Consider the following 16,265-nt stretch of genomic DNA (forward strand, 5'->3'; position numbering starts at 1 on the left):
AGTATGTGCTTAATAATTACCTACTTTTTATTATTACTTAGCTTTTATAAGTTAGCTATAAAGTTAGCTTATAAAAGTTATTTAGCATGTTAGTTATTTATTATTTTTTTAAAAACTCTATATATACCTGCAGTATGTTGATTTAAAAGTGTTACATTTTATTTAAAAGCCTAGAGAGTAAGCTATATCTAATATTCTTTTAGCACATCTAAGTAGTGTTGTTAGAATTAGACTAGTGTAAGAAAAGTAGTTTAGTAAGGTCTTAGTAAAAGTAAGTAACTTAGGTGGTAAGCAACTTGCCTATAGAGTATGTTACTTTAAAGCATAGTAAGAACTTTATTTTTAGAATATAAGTAATCTAGTTATATATAAAGTTTTTAGCTTAGCGCCTATACACTTTCTTTAAAGAAGTAAAACAACCTACATTAAGTAGCTATAAAAAGTGTAATAAGTAAAAAAGTATATAAATAGTAATAATCTTATTGTTTTTATAGTATTACTAAAAATAAAGCAAGTTATAGCTTTTATAGCTATTAATAACTAGTAAATAGTAGCTGCTAATAGTCTACTTTTTTATATTTACATTAAAGTGCTTTAACTATTCTAGACTAAGCTTATTAGTAGTGTAGCTATACTTAATAACTTTAATAACTTAATTTTAAAGTAGATTTTTATTATTATACTAATTTAAAACGTAATTATTACCTTTAAAAAATAAAAGGTAAAATAGCCTAAATTTTAGCATTAATGTTTTAAATAGATGTTACTTACTTTTAGTTACCTAGTTAGACTGCTTTTAGGTATTCTTATCTCTTTAAAGCTATAATAACTACTCTAGTAGGTATTTAGCTTATTATAAACTTCATGTTATTAAAGTTGTATATGTTTTTATTTTAAATGCTATAACTACTTAGCTTTAGTATTCTTTATAAAGCAAAACTAACTTGAAATTACTTTAATAATAAAAATTATCCTAGGTTCTTAAAGCGCTAGGCCTATAACTGTAGAGGATAAAATAGCCTAGCAATAGCTGTTTAGAAGATTGTATAAAGTAACTCTTCTATCTAAGGGAGTTAAAAGCTCTTCTTATATACGCTAAGCTTTAGAACGTACTATATCTAGATTCTAAGCCGCGTCCTAGGCTCTAAGCCCTAGCTAAGGCTCTTAGTATACGCGACAGGTTGTCTAGCGCGTTAGTTATTTATTATCTTTTTAAGGACTCTGTACATAGCTGCAGTACATTGCTTTAAGAGTATTGCGTTTTATTTAAAAGTCTAAAGTGTAAGCTATATCTAACATTCTTTTAGCATGTTTAAGTAGTATTGTTAGGAATGCATTAGTGTAGAAAGAGTAGTTTAGTAGGGTCTTAGCAAAAGTAAGTAACTTAGGTGTGTAAGCAACTTGCCTGTAGTGTACATTAATTTTATTTTATGTTAGAAATAAAAAAGTTGCACTATAACCTTATCTAGTTATATTAAACATAAAAAGATATAAAAAATAAAAAAATAAGGCTTTTTACACCTGTTTTATAATAAAGACTATACAGAGATATTGTTTTATAGCTAAATAAAAATAGATAAGCAGCGTAATAGGCATAGTAGCAGCAGATAGGTTAATCTGCTTTAGCTATTAGTAAATAAGAAGAAAAAAAAGAAGAAAAAAAGTAGGCATATAATAAACTATAAAAAATAAACATATTTATACTTTAAAAGTAGTAGCACAGAAGAGTCTTCAGACTATAGGCTTTAAAGTAAAGCCTAGGGAGAAGAGGGCAGATGTTACAGCTACTAGTTAGGCTAGAGGGACATGCAAGTCTCTAACCCTACAGAGGAAGGACAGACTAATGCTAGTAAGGGCACAGCCTATAGAGGTCACGTTACGTGATGCTCTAGAACAGGTATAGCGTATACTAGGCATTAAGAGAGTGGTCGCAAGACTTGGCGAGTGGCCGCAGTGGTTGCAGGCTTGGCTCTGCGGCCACACCCGGAATGTTGCGACCACCGCGACCACCCTCAGGTATATAGTCTCAGCCTCCCACCTCTGGTGGAAGGTTGTGGTTATTCTTCACTTTAGGACACAGTCCTGGGTATAGCAATATACTTAATATCCTTTCTAACAAGAAGCGTGTGAAGACTATTATTCTATTCATAATAACGTGTTTTATCAGTAAGCTGCGGACATCAGTAAGCTGCGCACCCCACCAAACCGCGCGAAACCGCGTCCACACCTTTAACTATAGCTTAACAACTACAAGCTTAATCTCTAGCAAAAGAAGGCAAACTTTAGCTTGCTCTTGTCTTAATTAAGTCTAACCCTTATTTATTAATTTGTGCAGCTGCTGCAGCCTATAACGTACCAGAATCCACCCTCTAAACGCGCCTCTGTAGTATCCTTCTAAAACGCAAGACAATCTTAGTTAACTATAAGCTATTGCCTATTAAAAAGCAGTTACTTGTCTTCTAGATCCTAGATCTTAACTAACGCAGCTTTCTACTTTATATTATTAATGTGTGTTAAATAGCAAACGTTCTGCTTTAAGCTTGTTGCTAAGATCCTCTACTAACGCCTGTAGGCAAGTGCTAGGTATTGCGCTTTGTTAACAGCTAGGCAGAGCTTTAGACAAAGTAGGACAGGAAGATACACTTCTAGCGCGCTCTCTGTCAGGATCTAGTTAAGTTTAGAGCCTAGTTTAAGCTAGTAGAGGACACGCGTTAGACGTACAGGATACTAGATAAGGATACCTATAATTTTAATAAAACAGAATTTATAATAGGGGTTGCTAGCACATCTAAGGTTATTACTAGCTCTAAGACTGTTAGTTAAGCAGTTACTGTATAGCCTAGTAATTGCAACTAGGTTACTATAATTAAGTGTATTAACGTGTCTAGCTAGTTGCTCTTACTGCTTATTATCTTACATAGAAAGCTCTACTAAGCTAGCTAGTATTATAATATCCCTAGCAACTAGGCGCTTGTAGTAAGCAATAACAGCTAAACAACTAACTACCTTAGTCTAGCCTAGCTTAAGCACTTTAACAAGTAGACAAGAACGCGTACAGCAGGAATCTATTACCTGCTTATAGTAGATAGCCACAGTAGCTATGTAATGCCTAAGTTTAATTAGTACTGTATAAAGAACAAGATTATTAGTCTCTGTATGCTAGCTTACAGCTCCCATCTTCTATAGCCTCTAGATGTTAGCTGTTTTGCGCCTCTTAAGTAAGCGTACAGACACTAGGTGTTAGAGCTTGCTTATAATTAGATCTTTTATGTTAACAAGTAAGACTTTCTTAGAATCTATAAGCATATTAGGCCTATAGTATTTATAGAGTAGATAATTAAGAGCAGCTTTTAAGCAGCAGGTTTAGTCCTACACTGTTCTAATTATGTCTTGTTGTTGCTTACTGTTGTCTGTACACTGTCTCCACTAGCGCAAGAAGCTAACAGTAAGACGCGCTAGACTGTAAAGACACCTTATATAGTTGCTTAGCTGCAGCAGCAGGCTTAACTAATCTATAACTGCCTTAGTTGTTAATTATAGAGCCCTACTAGCTAAGCAATAGCTTAGCTTATTAAAGGATGTTAGATAGCAATGCACTTAGTAATAATCCTTATAAAGAAGAACACTAAGCTGCGTTAGGCTAACTATTACTAAGAGTAGAAGAAGCAACAGTGACAGCAGTATATTGCTACAGGAGGGACTCTTACAGGCCAGGAAGGTTAGAGGCTGGCTGCAAAGGCTAATAGGTTAGTTAAAGTGGATGCGTAGGCTTAGGCATTGCAGGCATATTAACAAGCACTACTAACCTGCTTAAGGTGCTATGTACAAGGCTATAAAAGGAATTAATGTAGAAGTAATTAGAAATATTTTATATATATACTTATATAGGTTTAATTTAGTTGCTGTTTAGTTATCTGTTAAAGAGGCGCGCGCAGTTTAGTGGGGTGCGCAGCTTACTGATGTCCGCAGCTTACTGATAAAACACGTTAGTACAAACACATTAGTCATCTTACTCCCTTACTCTTTACCCTCTACTCCTTACCTTCTTCTACCCCCTTTCTTCTACCCCTCCTTTGCTACGCAAGGATTGTACGGAGGACTGTACACCCTCTAAGCACCGCCGTAAGTTGAAGCATTAGGAAACATCCCTTCCACACCCCTCCTCTCTATCCCGCACTCTCGAAGACCAGTTACCGGCAGAAGGCACCTAGCAATAGGAAAGTCGAGGTAAGATATCGTAACAGCTACTAACTTGCTTATGTTACTAGCTCGCTTGTGCTGAATGTTACTCTTATTATTAAATACTGCACCCTCATCCAAGGTAAGAGAAAACACCAATACCGTTAATCGAAAAGGAATAGGGCGTCATCAGTAAACTGCTATTATGCCTGCGCGGTAGTCTCATGACAGTAGTATGCGGCGTGAGCGTCAGAAGTCGAAAGAGAGGCCTATGATTGTCTCGCCGGCAAGAAGTTCTCGACATGCTCATTCAGTCTTTCAAGCGATCAACCAGCGTGTCGCTGCGGCAGATGTCTTAACCCAAATACACCCTTGATGACACTTGTTTCAGCTACAGCCTGACGAACGTCTCTTGTCCATACTTTCGTCGCATATGATCAATCGATGTCATCATCGTCAATACCTTTGCTTTCGACGGTACTAATCGTTTGCTTTTTAATAGCATCCATGTCTCGCTTCCATTGGTCTTTAATCTTGTCAATCAGCCCAGGCGACCTAAGCACGTCTACCGCCGTCCCCGCCAGGGCCTTTCCCACCCTCAATGCTCTCATGAAGGCCCCCTGAGTACCCGATGCCTCCTCAAAGTCGGGACTGTGCGGCTGTCCTGCATGGAGGCCTGGGGGGATGGCGAAGCTCGCGTTCACGCTCGGCATGGCATAGCTGATGTTTCCCTGATCCGTGCTCGCGTTGACCCAAGTAAACTGGTCTCCACACGGTATTAACGGGTCCGGTAAGTCGGGTAACAAATTCCAGTACTTGGTGTACGACGCTGCGAGGATGTGATTCGGCACATGGTCGGCGTACCCCTGAATGATTTTGACCTCCGCCCTAGCACCTGTGGCCTCGGCCCCGGCGCGAAAGCAGGCGCTGACCTTTTGCTGGAGCTCTTTGAGTCGAGAAGCACTGATTGCGCGGATAACACAGACTCCGGCAGCGTACGCGTGGATGATGTTCGGCGCTGCTCCTCCGTTAGTGATGCGCATGCCGATCACATCGCTGGGCATCGTCTGCTGGCGCAGGACAGCCACCGCGTTGTACGCGATCACAAGGGCATCGAGTGCGTTGATACCGAGCCAAGGGCTGTTTGCTGCGTGCGCTGCACGTCCAAAGTACTCAATCTCGAGCCGGGCGAAAGCGGTGGTCCGGACAAGAGGGCTGTTGTGCGAGATGCCCGGGTGCGAGATGAGGGAGATGTCGACGCCCTCGTAGGCGCCTGCCTCGAGGAGCCGGATTTTGCCTCCTCCTCCTCCCTCTTCTCCAGGCGTGCCAAAGAGGAGGACTTTGCCAGGCAGTTCATGTCTTCTGATCATCTCAGCTGTTGCAAGACCTGCGGCGAGCGAGGCTGTGGCGATAAGATTGTGACCACACGCGTGGCCTAGATCAGGGAGCGCATCTGGATGACGTGAGGGACACCTCTTTCATTGGAATCCTTGATGAAATAACGTACCCATCTCAACGTTGAAAGAGACAGCAGGTCCCTCTTTTCCACTATCGTAGACCGCAACCCATGCCGTCTCCATTGCATAGGCCGATGTTGTGACTTTCCAGTCTTTTTGCGACCGCATGAAATTCGTTAGAAGTTCGTGTGCCTTGTGCTCTTCGAAGGCAAGTTCGGGGTTTTCGTGTATGAACTTGTTTAGAGACCACAGTGACGCCCAGAGACTCTCAATGGACTTGTCAATTTCTGACAAATACTCCTCAGAAACGTCTTGAGGGACATTTTCAGGGCATTCGCTCCTAAATATGAGAACGAAACCGTCTTCTTCCATATCTTCTCTTTCAGATCCCGTAAAGCATCGATAGGTCTTGAGAGACGGTAATCTCCCTACCTAGCTAGCCTCAGCACAACAATGAAGCGCTCAAATTCAATTATCGGCGGCGAAATATGAAAATTTTCGATCCGATAGGACAATTAAAGCCGGTCTTGTCGATGTTGCCTGCAGCCACTTAGGGATAATCGGCGGCCGGAAATGGTGGCTCCGTGACGTTTTGGGATAGTTGATCCCGGCAGTTGAAGGAAGTCAATCTGCTGCGAAACACTGGGCCCTTAATAGTTCGGTTTCACTCACAAGATGAGGAGTCTGCTAGCTACAAATACTTCTAAGGCATATCTAAGATGTGCCAGACGGCGCCGGCGGTCAATGGAGGCCAAATCCGCAAACACCATGTCGCAACGACGCTAAATTACTGGGACGTTCCAAGGGACGGCTCCCGCCCGACCCCAATCTTCATCGGGAGAGGTAGAATCACGAACGAGCGGCCCCACCGTGCCCACAACTTCGTGGTGATCGACATAAGCGGCGACGAAGACAAGTACTCCCTCGACAGCCATGGATTTCAATACTGCCATCACGAGAGCCGCGAGAAAGATTTTACCGATGATCAAGCAATTCGGTCAGCCTATTATGAGGAATGTGAACAGCTCTTGAAAAAAGTCACTGGGGCCGGCCGCGTCCACATTTTTAACCACAAGGTCCGTCGTGGACCAACCCAGTGGCACCACCTGGGCTTGAACAACCTCGCAAATCGTGGGCCAGTCACAAGGACACATGTAGACCAGTCGTACGCCGGAGCAGAGCTAAGGCTGAGATGGGAGTTTCCAAACGAGGCAGACGAGCTGGTGAAAAGAAGGTATCAGATCATCAACATCTGGCGGCCCATCGAGACGATTTTGAAGGATCCTATCGCAGTTGCGGATGCAGACTCAGTTCCCGACCTCGACCTTATTGGGGCTGAGATGACTGAAGACGACTTCAAGGGAGAGTCGTGGGTTGTCCGACACAGGCCGGATCATCGGTGGTACTACAAGCACCAGATGACTCCTCAAGATGTGCTCCTCATCAAGTGCTTTGATTCAGACACGTCGGTAGCGCGAAGGTCGCTGCACTCGGCTTTTGAGGATCCCGCTCACCGTGACGAGAAGTCCCGGCAGAGCATTGAAGTCAGGTGCCTAGTTTGCTACGATGCGTAGACAATTTTTGGTTGACGAGAAATGATATTGCCAAACCGAAGGGAAGTGGCTAATCTTGCCGACTTTTCCATGTTATATAGTACCAAGATGGGCAAATCTAGCAAGCCTAGATGCGGGGAGTAGTTTAATTGCACGGCATGTGATTAGGAATGTGTCCTTGGCTACCCTAGTTGTGTAAAGGATATTGCCAAGCTGAGGGGAAGAGGCTCTTGCCGACTTTGTTTTGTTGTATAGTGCATGCAGTGGAGAACATGGGTAGGTACCTATAGGTGGCAGGAACTAAGATTCGATAGTAGACGCTAGCTCTTTCATTAGTTAGTTTGTTTGTGATAGGCTAATTCGGCAACAGAAGTTCACTATTGGCTCGTGCGTACCCCACGCTAGGCTTAGGCTCAACCTAATTGGGGTTAGGTTGAGATCTTGGCACTCACCAGGTGCAACTGGCACTTGCCAATGTTCCACACCGAATGCGTGTTGCTCCCTTAACGCACAGCTAGCGATCTGCCGACAGCAAAGGTGGATCAGCCACTTTGGTAGAATGCATCGAGAGCGGGGAAGCAAGACAAAGCAGCCAACTATACTGTAAGGATCAGTAGAAGAAGGTCGATTCTACCTCAACTATTATTAAGCCGTTATCTCCTAAGGATGATTTAATTAATAATGACTATCTAACAGTCAGTGACTTGTACCAAGATCAAATGGCCGCGATAGCCGGCAGCCATGTGCCCAAGACTGAAAGTATATAAACCCTGTCTCATGGAAGCTAGGAGTTAGCAAGCTGGAGTTTCTTTAAGAACAAGTTCGTACAATTTAGAAAGCAACCTTTCTTTCCACTTCTTAAGAATTAGCAAGATTCTCCGGACGTCATGGCTCCCGCAATTGACCCCCCGCAAACCGTCGAATGGCAGGGCAAGAGAGTCCCCGTCTGGCCGATTCAGACAATCGACTATGGACAGCTGCTCTCGCAGGATCCCGGCGAGGTAGACAAGGTGCTCAAGGCATGCCTTGAGGAAGGGTACTTCTACCTCGATCTTCAGGGAATCGACGGCCGAAGAATGCTCGGTGACCAGCAAGAGACTCTCAAGCTTATGCACCGCTTCTTTGATTCACCTATTGAAGCTAAGAATGAATTCGGGCTAATTTCTTCGCACCTTGGCTATGAGCCGGTGGGCAATCGCACGGGCGCGTTTGGGGCGGGCACTAAGGACGGATATGAGATGCTGAAGGTGTCGCGAGATGAGATTCAGAGGGGTAGTCCCAAGGTCCCGGCCGTGATCAAGAACAGCGGCGATCTGCAAGTGTTAGAGAACGCCATTGGTAGCTGTAACACCATCACTAAGGTCATTCTTTCGGCGCTCTCCACCGGGATGAACCTGACCGGGGCCGCGCGCTTTGAGAACTCTCACCGCAATGACCGCCCATCGACCACCACAGTAAGTCTATTCACCTTTTTGGCCTTAGCATACATAGGAACCCTTGAAACTTATCTAACCTTAACTAGCTATCCATGATGCACTACCTCCCTTCGGAATTGACCGGCAACAAGAAAATTGGCCACCAGAAACATACAGATATCAGCTCCCTGACTTTGCTCTTCAGCGAGCAGTGGGGCCTTCAGATCCGTCCCCCAGGTACGTGTGGTGCCCGCGAGATGGGCTTCGTCGCCCCGAAGACGGGCTGCGCCTTCGTCCACGTCGGCGATTCGTTGCGGTTCGCGAGTAAGATGAAGATGCAGTCGTGTATCCACCGCGTCGTGCCCTTCGACTCGACCGAGCACCGCTACTCGATTGCATACTTCCTCCGGGCCGAGGACGACACCATGTTTATGGACAGCGAGGGCCGGTACGTCACAGCTGGGCAGTGGCATGACGAGAAGTTCAAAGCGTTCACCGACCCGTGGCAGTGGCAGGCCATGGCACCCAGTTCGATGATTCTGGGAGGCATGAAGGAGGCTGGGGAGGACGACCCTACTGGTGAGATGCCTGGGTTTGTGCCTAACCCTGTCGTGACGAAGGAGGATATCAAGGAGATATCGGTCCAGGCCTGAAGTAGTTAGTGTCGGGATGATTAACTTCACGTCACAAAATAGCACTTCTCCTAAAATACCTCAAATTCAGTTAGGTAAAGGCGAGGTTGATTGGAACTTCAGCCCCTAAAGGACGTTGCTTAGCGAGCTAATGATACGAATATATCTCTACTTAATGAACTGGAGAGAACCATGTCCAGATGTGAAACTGTAGTATAGAACATAGTATTCTGTGTTAAGAGTTCCTAGGTCGGCTGACTGAGCGTGCCGCATGACAGAGCAAAACTTAATCTCCACCTATCTACGTTTCTACAACCGACACACACAGCCGGCTCCGCATATCCAGGTCCACCAAAGCTCGGCACGGGAATCCCCTTCGCGCTTGAATCTCATGGCTCGCCTTAGATCTTTCTGTATTGGGAGGTCTCTTATTAGAAGACCTCTGACACTGACAGAAAGACTTTCACATTTACTCTTGTGCTGTTAAATGCCATCTCTGTTGAAAATAGAGAGCTTGTGTGAGCATGTAGCTATATAAGAAGCTGATACTATAAAGTGCATTGTAAAGTGTGTTGTAATTGTCGAAGTGCTCTAGTGCAGAATATTTCTTTACATCTATAATGTAAGGCCAAGATGGCGCTTACGTGCGACGGGTATATATACTATTCTGTACGTAATAATTAACTGTTAGTTAATTATTCACACCTTTTTAGTTGTATTAGCGCAGTGGTACAGAGCTCTGTTCTTACACCTAGAGTGTAAGCTGTATCTAATGTTTTTTTTAGCGCGTTTAAGTAGTATTGTTAGGAATGCATTAGTGTAGAAAAAGTAGTTTAGTAGAGTCTTAGCAAAAGTAAACAGCTTAGGTGTGTAAGCAACTCGCCTGTAAAGTACGTTAAGTTATATAATTACTAATTTACATATAATAACCTAGAAAGACGCTACTTTTTTAAGTTTATATATAAAAAACTTTAAAAAATAAATGCTATAAAACTTTTTAGTACTTTGCTATATATTTAATAAAAAATCTTATAGAAGTGCTAAAGAATAAAAAAATTACACTATAGCTAAATAATAACAGTATTTAAGCCTAAAAGCTATATAATATAGCATAAAAGAAATTAGTTACGCTTAAAAAGCTTTATATAAAAGCAGGCTAAACATAATACTACTAATAACACTAAAGGTACTAACATTGCCTGCTTTTATACCTTAGCTAGCACTACACTAATTACTATGCAAACAATACATAACACTCTATCTAACGCCTACTCCACACTCTTAATTGTACGCACCACTGCCTGCTGCAGTGTATGCACTACTAGTACCTGTGACGGCCCTGCACTATTCGTGGCTTGTCATCACATTAAACTAGGATCAACCCCATTTCGGCCGGAGGACAGCGACATAATATCAAGGTCCTACCGAGCGATCAGCCTCGTGCGCTTGATTCGCCGACGACCACCTACCGAGCAACGATCGTACGACCAAGCAGAGCCTTTGGTTCGTCAACACGCTCCGCAAAATCCTGGTTAGGCCAGGTACCCCGACGCCTCTCGAAGAGCCCTGTGCTGAGCAAGAAGCTGCACCCAAATCAACTGTAGGGAGGGGCCTACATTACCCGTACAACGGAAGAGAGCTTGGAGCTCTATCGTACTGATCACTCTGGGAGAGAGCACCCCCTGATCCTCTGCTACACGATCGGAAGCCCCGAAGCAGCAGGCAATACAGGTCTAGAGACAGCAGGCCTACCGACCAATCAGCTGCACAGCCAGCAGCACCACCGACCAATCTGCTTCACCCTCGGGACCTAAAGCAGCAATACAGCGGACTGTTAGCTAATGAAGGGAAAAAACTAATCGCTAATTTAAAAATTCTTTACCCTACACCTATACATCTCTAATTATAGCCTTTAGCTACTTATAATTTTATAATTAATTTATACTTGTTTATAACGTACCTAACAGGTTGGCCGGCTATACAGGTTGGCTGGCCACTTTTGCTAAGCCCCCACCACACTCTAGAGACCTATCTACATAATGCCTTAACAACAACACTAGATTAAATCTTCTAAAGAATGTTAAATACAGCTTGCTTTTTAGGCTCTTAAATAAAACTTAAAACTCTTCTTATAATGTGCTGTAGCTATTTATAATGTCTTTTACACAACACTAAGTAATTAACGCGCTAGATAGCCTTTAGAAGCAGAATGCTAGCCTAAATTAAAAAATCTAACTAAGCTTAAAAAGAAAGTAGTTATTAAGTATATACTTAAGCTTATTACACACAGATTTCCCTCTAGGCTTGTAGCTGTAGCTAATATAGCTAATTCCTTACGCGCAGAGCGCAATCTAGGCTAGGTTAGCTTAAACTAGCCTAGTATGTAAGTTAAGCACTGCTTTAAGTTTATAATAAAGTTTAATTATAAGTATAATTATAAAAAAGCACTTTATAAAAATCTAAAAGTTATCTAGAGCTAGTTTTACCTAGTAGCTAACATAAAAGCTAAGTATAGTATCTAAAATAAAGACACGTATAACTTTAATAAGTTAGGCTTTATAATAGGCTAGATATTAACTAGAGTAGTTATTATAGCTTTAAAGAGATAAAAACAGCTAAAAGTAATATAGTAAGGTAATAGAAAGTAGATAATAGTTATCTAGAGCATTAATATAATAGAGTAAGCTATTTTACTTTTTATTATTTTTAAAGGCTGCTATTACTTTTCTACTTAGTATAAAAAAAAGAATTTACTTTAGAACTAGGTTATTACAGTCTCTAAGAACAGCTTAGGCTATAGTAGTTAAAGCACTTTAATAAGCATATAAAAAAAAGTTATAGGCGCTTATTAGCTTTTTATTATTAACAGCTATAAAAGCTATAACTTACTTAATTTCTAGTAGTACTATAAAAAAAATAAGATTACTACTATCTATATGCTTTTACACTTATTGCACCTTTTATAGCCTCTTAATATAAGTTATTTTGCCCCTTTAAAGAAGGTATATAGGCGCTAAGCTAAAGATTTTATGCGTAACTAGATTACTTATATTATAAAACTTAAGTTTCTACTATGCTTTATACACGCCTATAATGCAGCAATTACTTTTAGTAATATTTAAAAAGAGTTTTAAAGCGCTAGTTTAGTTCTATTTAACCTAGAATAAGTTAAAATAGCCCTTAATGTCTAGTTGTGTACTTTATTACTACTACTACTTATTAATAATAAGCCTTAGTAGTTATAAACTCTAAGTAATACTTTTAAATTTAGGTTATAATTAATACTTATAAAAGTAAGAATTTAGAGGTATATAAATAGCTTACTAATGTCTATAGTAGAGGCTTTTAAAAAGGTTTTAAAAAGGGTAGTAATTATTACGCATAAGCTAGTGTTAGTGTAAAAGAAAATTGTAGAGCTTTAAGCAGTAAATAAGGCTGCTACATAATATAGATTATATAAAAAAAAGTAAATTTAGGCAAAAAAGACTTTAATAGTTAAGAATAGAGCTTGTTTAACTACTTTAAAGGAGTTTAAAGCGCGTAGTAATAGAAAGAAGCTAAAGACACAGGTGCGCGCTAAAGAAAGTAAGCTAAGTTAAAAGTAATACAGGTAGTGTAATTAGACTAGGCATAACTTATGTACATATAAGAAAGTAGTAGAAGTAGACTCTAAATAATATCTTGTGTTGTATTGCTTTATACAGGGCTAAAGTGGGCTGTTTTGCGCCATAATAAGGTGGTTTTAGTAGGGGCTTAGCAAAAGTGGCCGGCTAACCTGTGTGGCCAGCCAACCTGTTAGGTACGTTATATGTTAATTTTATATGCCTAGTAAGCGTCTTTTAAATAGTTACATTGTACAAGTGCTTACTAGTATTGTAGCAACATAGAAGAACGTTCTAAGATTAACTTTAAACTATACTAACTTTATCTACTTAAGCTTTTTTATAACAGTGTTATATATATGTAAATAGCTACTTACTTTTTTAAAAAGTTTTAAGTTTATATTACTTTTTATATAATTAAGCAGTACTTTTAAATATAAAATATAAAGTAACACTTTTTTACTAAAGTTAAAAATAAAGTTAGAAATTAAATCTAAGTGCTTTTTTTTTAAAGTTAAGCTTAAAAATTTAAATATGCTTTATGTACTATATAATAAAAGCTGTTAAATTAAAAAAAATACACTTATATAACTTTAATTTAAGCTTAAATTATATAAAAATGTATAAAGTATTAAATAACACTAGTAAGTAAATAAACTTATATAATAACTTCTTAGTTAAAAGCTAAAAAGGTGCTATTAATAAGTATAAGTAAAAGTATTTTTATACACACTTTTTTTTAATATAGCTTTATTATTATATAGAACTAATTATTTTACATTTATTATATAATAAACTATAAAATAGTAGAGTGCTATAAGCGCAACTCATAGTAACACTATAAAGAGTATCTTATTTCTAGCCTAAACTTTATTTAGTTTATTAATAGCTATAGTAAGCTAAAACTATATAGTGTAGAAATCTATCCATGTATTAACATGTACTTATAATATATTATATAAATTTATGTTAGAACCTTTATTTATACTACTATTAGTTACCTTTACTAGTTTCTTAAAACACTTAAAAAATAAAGTAGTAACGTACCTAACAGGTTGGCTGGCTACATAGGTTAGCCGGCTACTTTTGCTAAGCCTCTACTAAAACCACCCTATTCTAGCTTAAAACAGTCTACTTTAGCCTTATATAAAGTAATATAACATAAGATATTATTTAAAGTCTACTTTTACTACTTACTTATATGTATATAAGTTATGCCTAGTTTAATTACACTGCTTATATTACCTTTAACTTAGCTTACCTTCTTTAGCACACACTTATGTTTTTAGCTTTTTTCTATTACTACATGCTTTAAACTTCTTTAGAGTAGTTAAACAAGCTTTATTTTTAACTATTAAGGTTTTTTTTACTTAAATCTGCTTTCTTTTATGTAATTTATGTTATATAGTAGCCTTATTTACTACTTAAAGCTTTGTAATTTTCTTTTACACTAATACTAGCTTATGCATAATAATTACTGCCCTTTTTAAAACTTTTTTAAAGGCCTTTACTATAGATATTAGTAAGCTATTTATATACTTTTAAATTTTTACTTTTATAAGCATTAATTATAACTTAAATTTAAAGGTATTACTTAGAGTTTATAACTACTAAGGCTTATTATTAATAAGTAGTAGTAGTAATAGAGTACATAACTAGATGTTAAGGGCTATTTTAACTTATTCTAGGTTAAATAAGACTAAACTAGCGCTTTAAAACCCTTTTTAAATATTACTAAAAGTAATTACTACATTATAAGTGTGTATAAAGCATAGTAGAAACTTAAGTTTTATAATATAAGTAATTTAGTTATGCATAAGATTTTTAGCTTAGCGCTTATACACTTTTTTTTAAAAAGGTAAAATAACTTATATTAAGAGGCTATAAAAAGTGTAATAAGTGTAAAAGTATATAAATAGTAATAATTTTATTTTTTTTATAGTACTACTAGAAATTAAGTAAGTTATAGCTTTTATAGCTATTAATAATAAGAAGCTAATAAGCGCCTATAACTTGTCTTTTTATTTGCTTATTAAAGTGCTTTAACTACTATAGCCTAAGCTTATTTATTATCTAGCTATTTTTAAAGACTGTAATAACCTAGTTCTAAAGCAGATTCTTTTTTTTATACTAAGTAAAGAGGTAATAGCAGCCCTTAAAAATAATAAAAAGTAAAATAGCCTACTGTTAAATAGGCTCTAACAGCTAGCTGCTTATAGTATAAGCACTTAAGTAGCAACAGTAAGAGTGGTGTACAGTGTGCACAGCGTACAAGGTAGGTAAGGTGAGGGCAACATGTTTCTAGTTCTATTGCTCTTGTCTTTCCTATGTATAAAGGAAAAAGGGGATATCTAGATGTTCGCGCACAGAGGTTCGCGCACAAGCATTATGTGACATAGATACGTGGTCCTGCTTGTGCGCGATTGCTTGTATCTAGGCTGTAACACTGCTGCTGCGTACAGACACCTACTATATTATGTTAATGCTTTAAATATTATTTACTTTTTATTACTTTACTATATTACCTTTAGCTGTTTTTATTTTTTTAAAGCTATAATAACTACTCTTGTTAATATCTAGCCTATTATAAAGCCTAACTTATTAAAGTTATACATATTTTTATTCTAAATACTATACTTAGCTTTTATGTTAGCTACTAGGTAAAACTAGCTCTAGATAACCTCTAGATTTTTATAAAGTGCTTTTTTATAATTATACTTATAATTAAACTTTATTATAAACTTAGAGCAGTGCTTAACTTATATACTAGGCTAGTTTAAGCTAACCTAGCCTATATTACGCTTTGCGCGCAAGAAATTAGCTATATTAGCTACAGCTATAAGCCTAAAAGAAAATCTATGTGTAATAAGCTTAAGTATATACTTAATAACTACTTTTTTTTTTAGCTTAGTTAGATTTCTTAATTTAGGATAGCATTCTGCTTATAAAGGCTATTTAGCGTGTTAATTACTTAGTGTTGTGTAAAAAATATTATAGATAGCTATAGCATGTTATAAGAAAAGTTTTAAGTCTTATTTAAGAGCTTAAAAAGTAAGCTGTATTTAATGTTTTTTAAAACATTTAATCTAGTGTTGTTGTTAAGGCATTATGTAGATAGGTAGAGTGTAGTAGAGGCTTAGTAAAAGTAGCCAGCTAACCTGTGTAGCTGGCTAACCTGTTAGGTACGTTAACTATATTTTATATAATTTAATTAAAAGATAAACATAGTTATACTAGTAAATACTTATTACTAGCTTTAAAATTTTATAAAGCTTAAGCTTTTATTTAATTAGTAATGCTTTTATAGCATAAGTATAGTAAATTAGTAGATTATAGCTTTATAGTAGTAACTATTAAAAAAGCCTTTTTTTTATTAGTAAGTTAGTATTTTATATAATATGTTGCGTTTGCTAAAAGCTTAACCTCC

At 38.2% G+C, this 16,265-nt stretch overlaps 3 protein-coding genes across 3 annotated transcripts; 2 read left to right on the forward strand and 1 right to left on the reverse strand.

The window, feature by feature from the left end:
- Positions 1 to 4,616: 4,616 nt before the first annotated feature.
- On the reverse strand, positions 4,617 to 6,008 carry BDR25DRAFT_297918 (uncharacterized protein; the record flags this gene model as incomplete). The annotated part of the gene is made up of 2 exons (XM_033689036.1): positions 4,617 to 5,632; positions 5,687 to 6,008. The coding sequence occupies 2 exons, from the start codon at positions 6,006 to 6,008 to the stop codon at positions 4,617 to 4,619; spliced, it is 1,338 nt and encodes a 445-aa protein (XP_033540407.1).
- A 347-nt stretch (positions 6,009 to 6,355) lies between these two features.
- Positions 6,356 to 7,210, forward strand: BDR25DRAFT_297922 (uncharacterized protein; the record flags this gene model as incomplete). The annotated part of the gene is made up of 1 exon (XM_033689037.1): positions 6,356 to 7,210. One exon carries the CDS (start codon positions 6,356 to 6,358, stop codon positions 7,208 to 7,210), a length of 855 nt encoding a protein of 284 aa, XP_033540408.1.
- Positions 7,211 to 8,076: 866 nt separating this feature from the next.
- Positions 8,077 to 9,257, forward strand: BDR25DRAFT_245489 (Clavaminate synthase-like protein; the record flags this gene model as incomplete). The annotated part of the gene is made up of 2 exons (XM_033685888.1): positions 8,077 to 8,643; positions 8,712 to 9,257. 2 exons carry the CDS (start codon positions 8,077 to 8,079, stop codon positions 9,255 to 9,257), a joined length of 1,113 nt encoding a protein of 370 aa, XP_033540409.1.
- Between the last annotated feature and the right edge of the window lie 7,008 nt (positions 9,258 to 16,265).

The sequence above is a fragment of the Lindgomyces ingoldianus genome, assembly GCF_010093535.1.
Source record: "Lindgomyces ingoldianus strain ATCC 200398 unplaced genomic scaffold BDR25scaffold_58, whole genome shotgun sequence".
NCBI classification, from domain to species: Eukaryota; Fungi; Ascomycota; class Dothideomycetes; order Pleosporales; family Lindgomycetaceae; genus Lindgomyces; species Lindgomyces ingoldianus.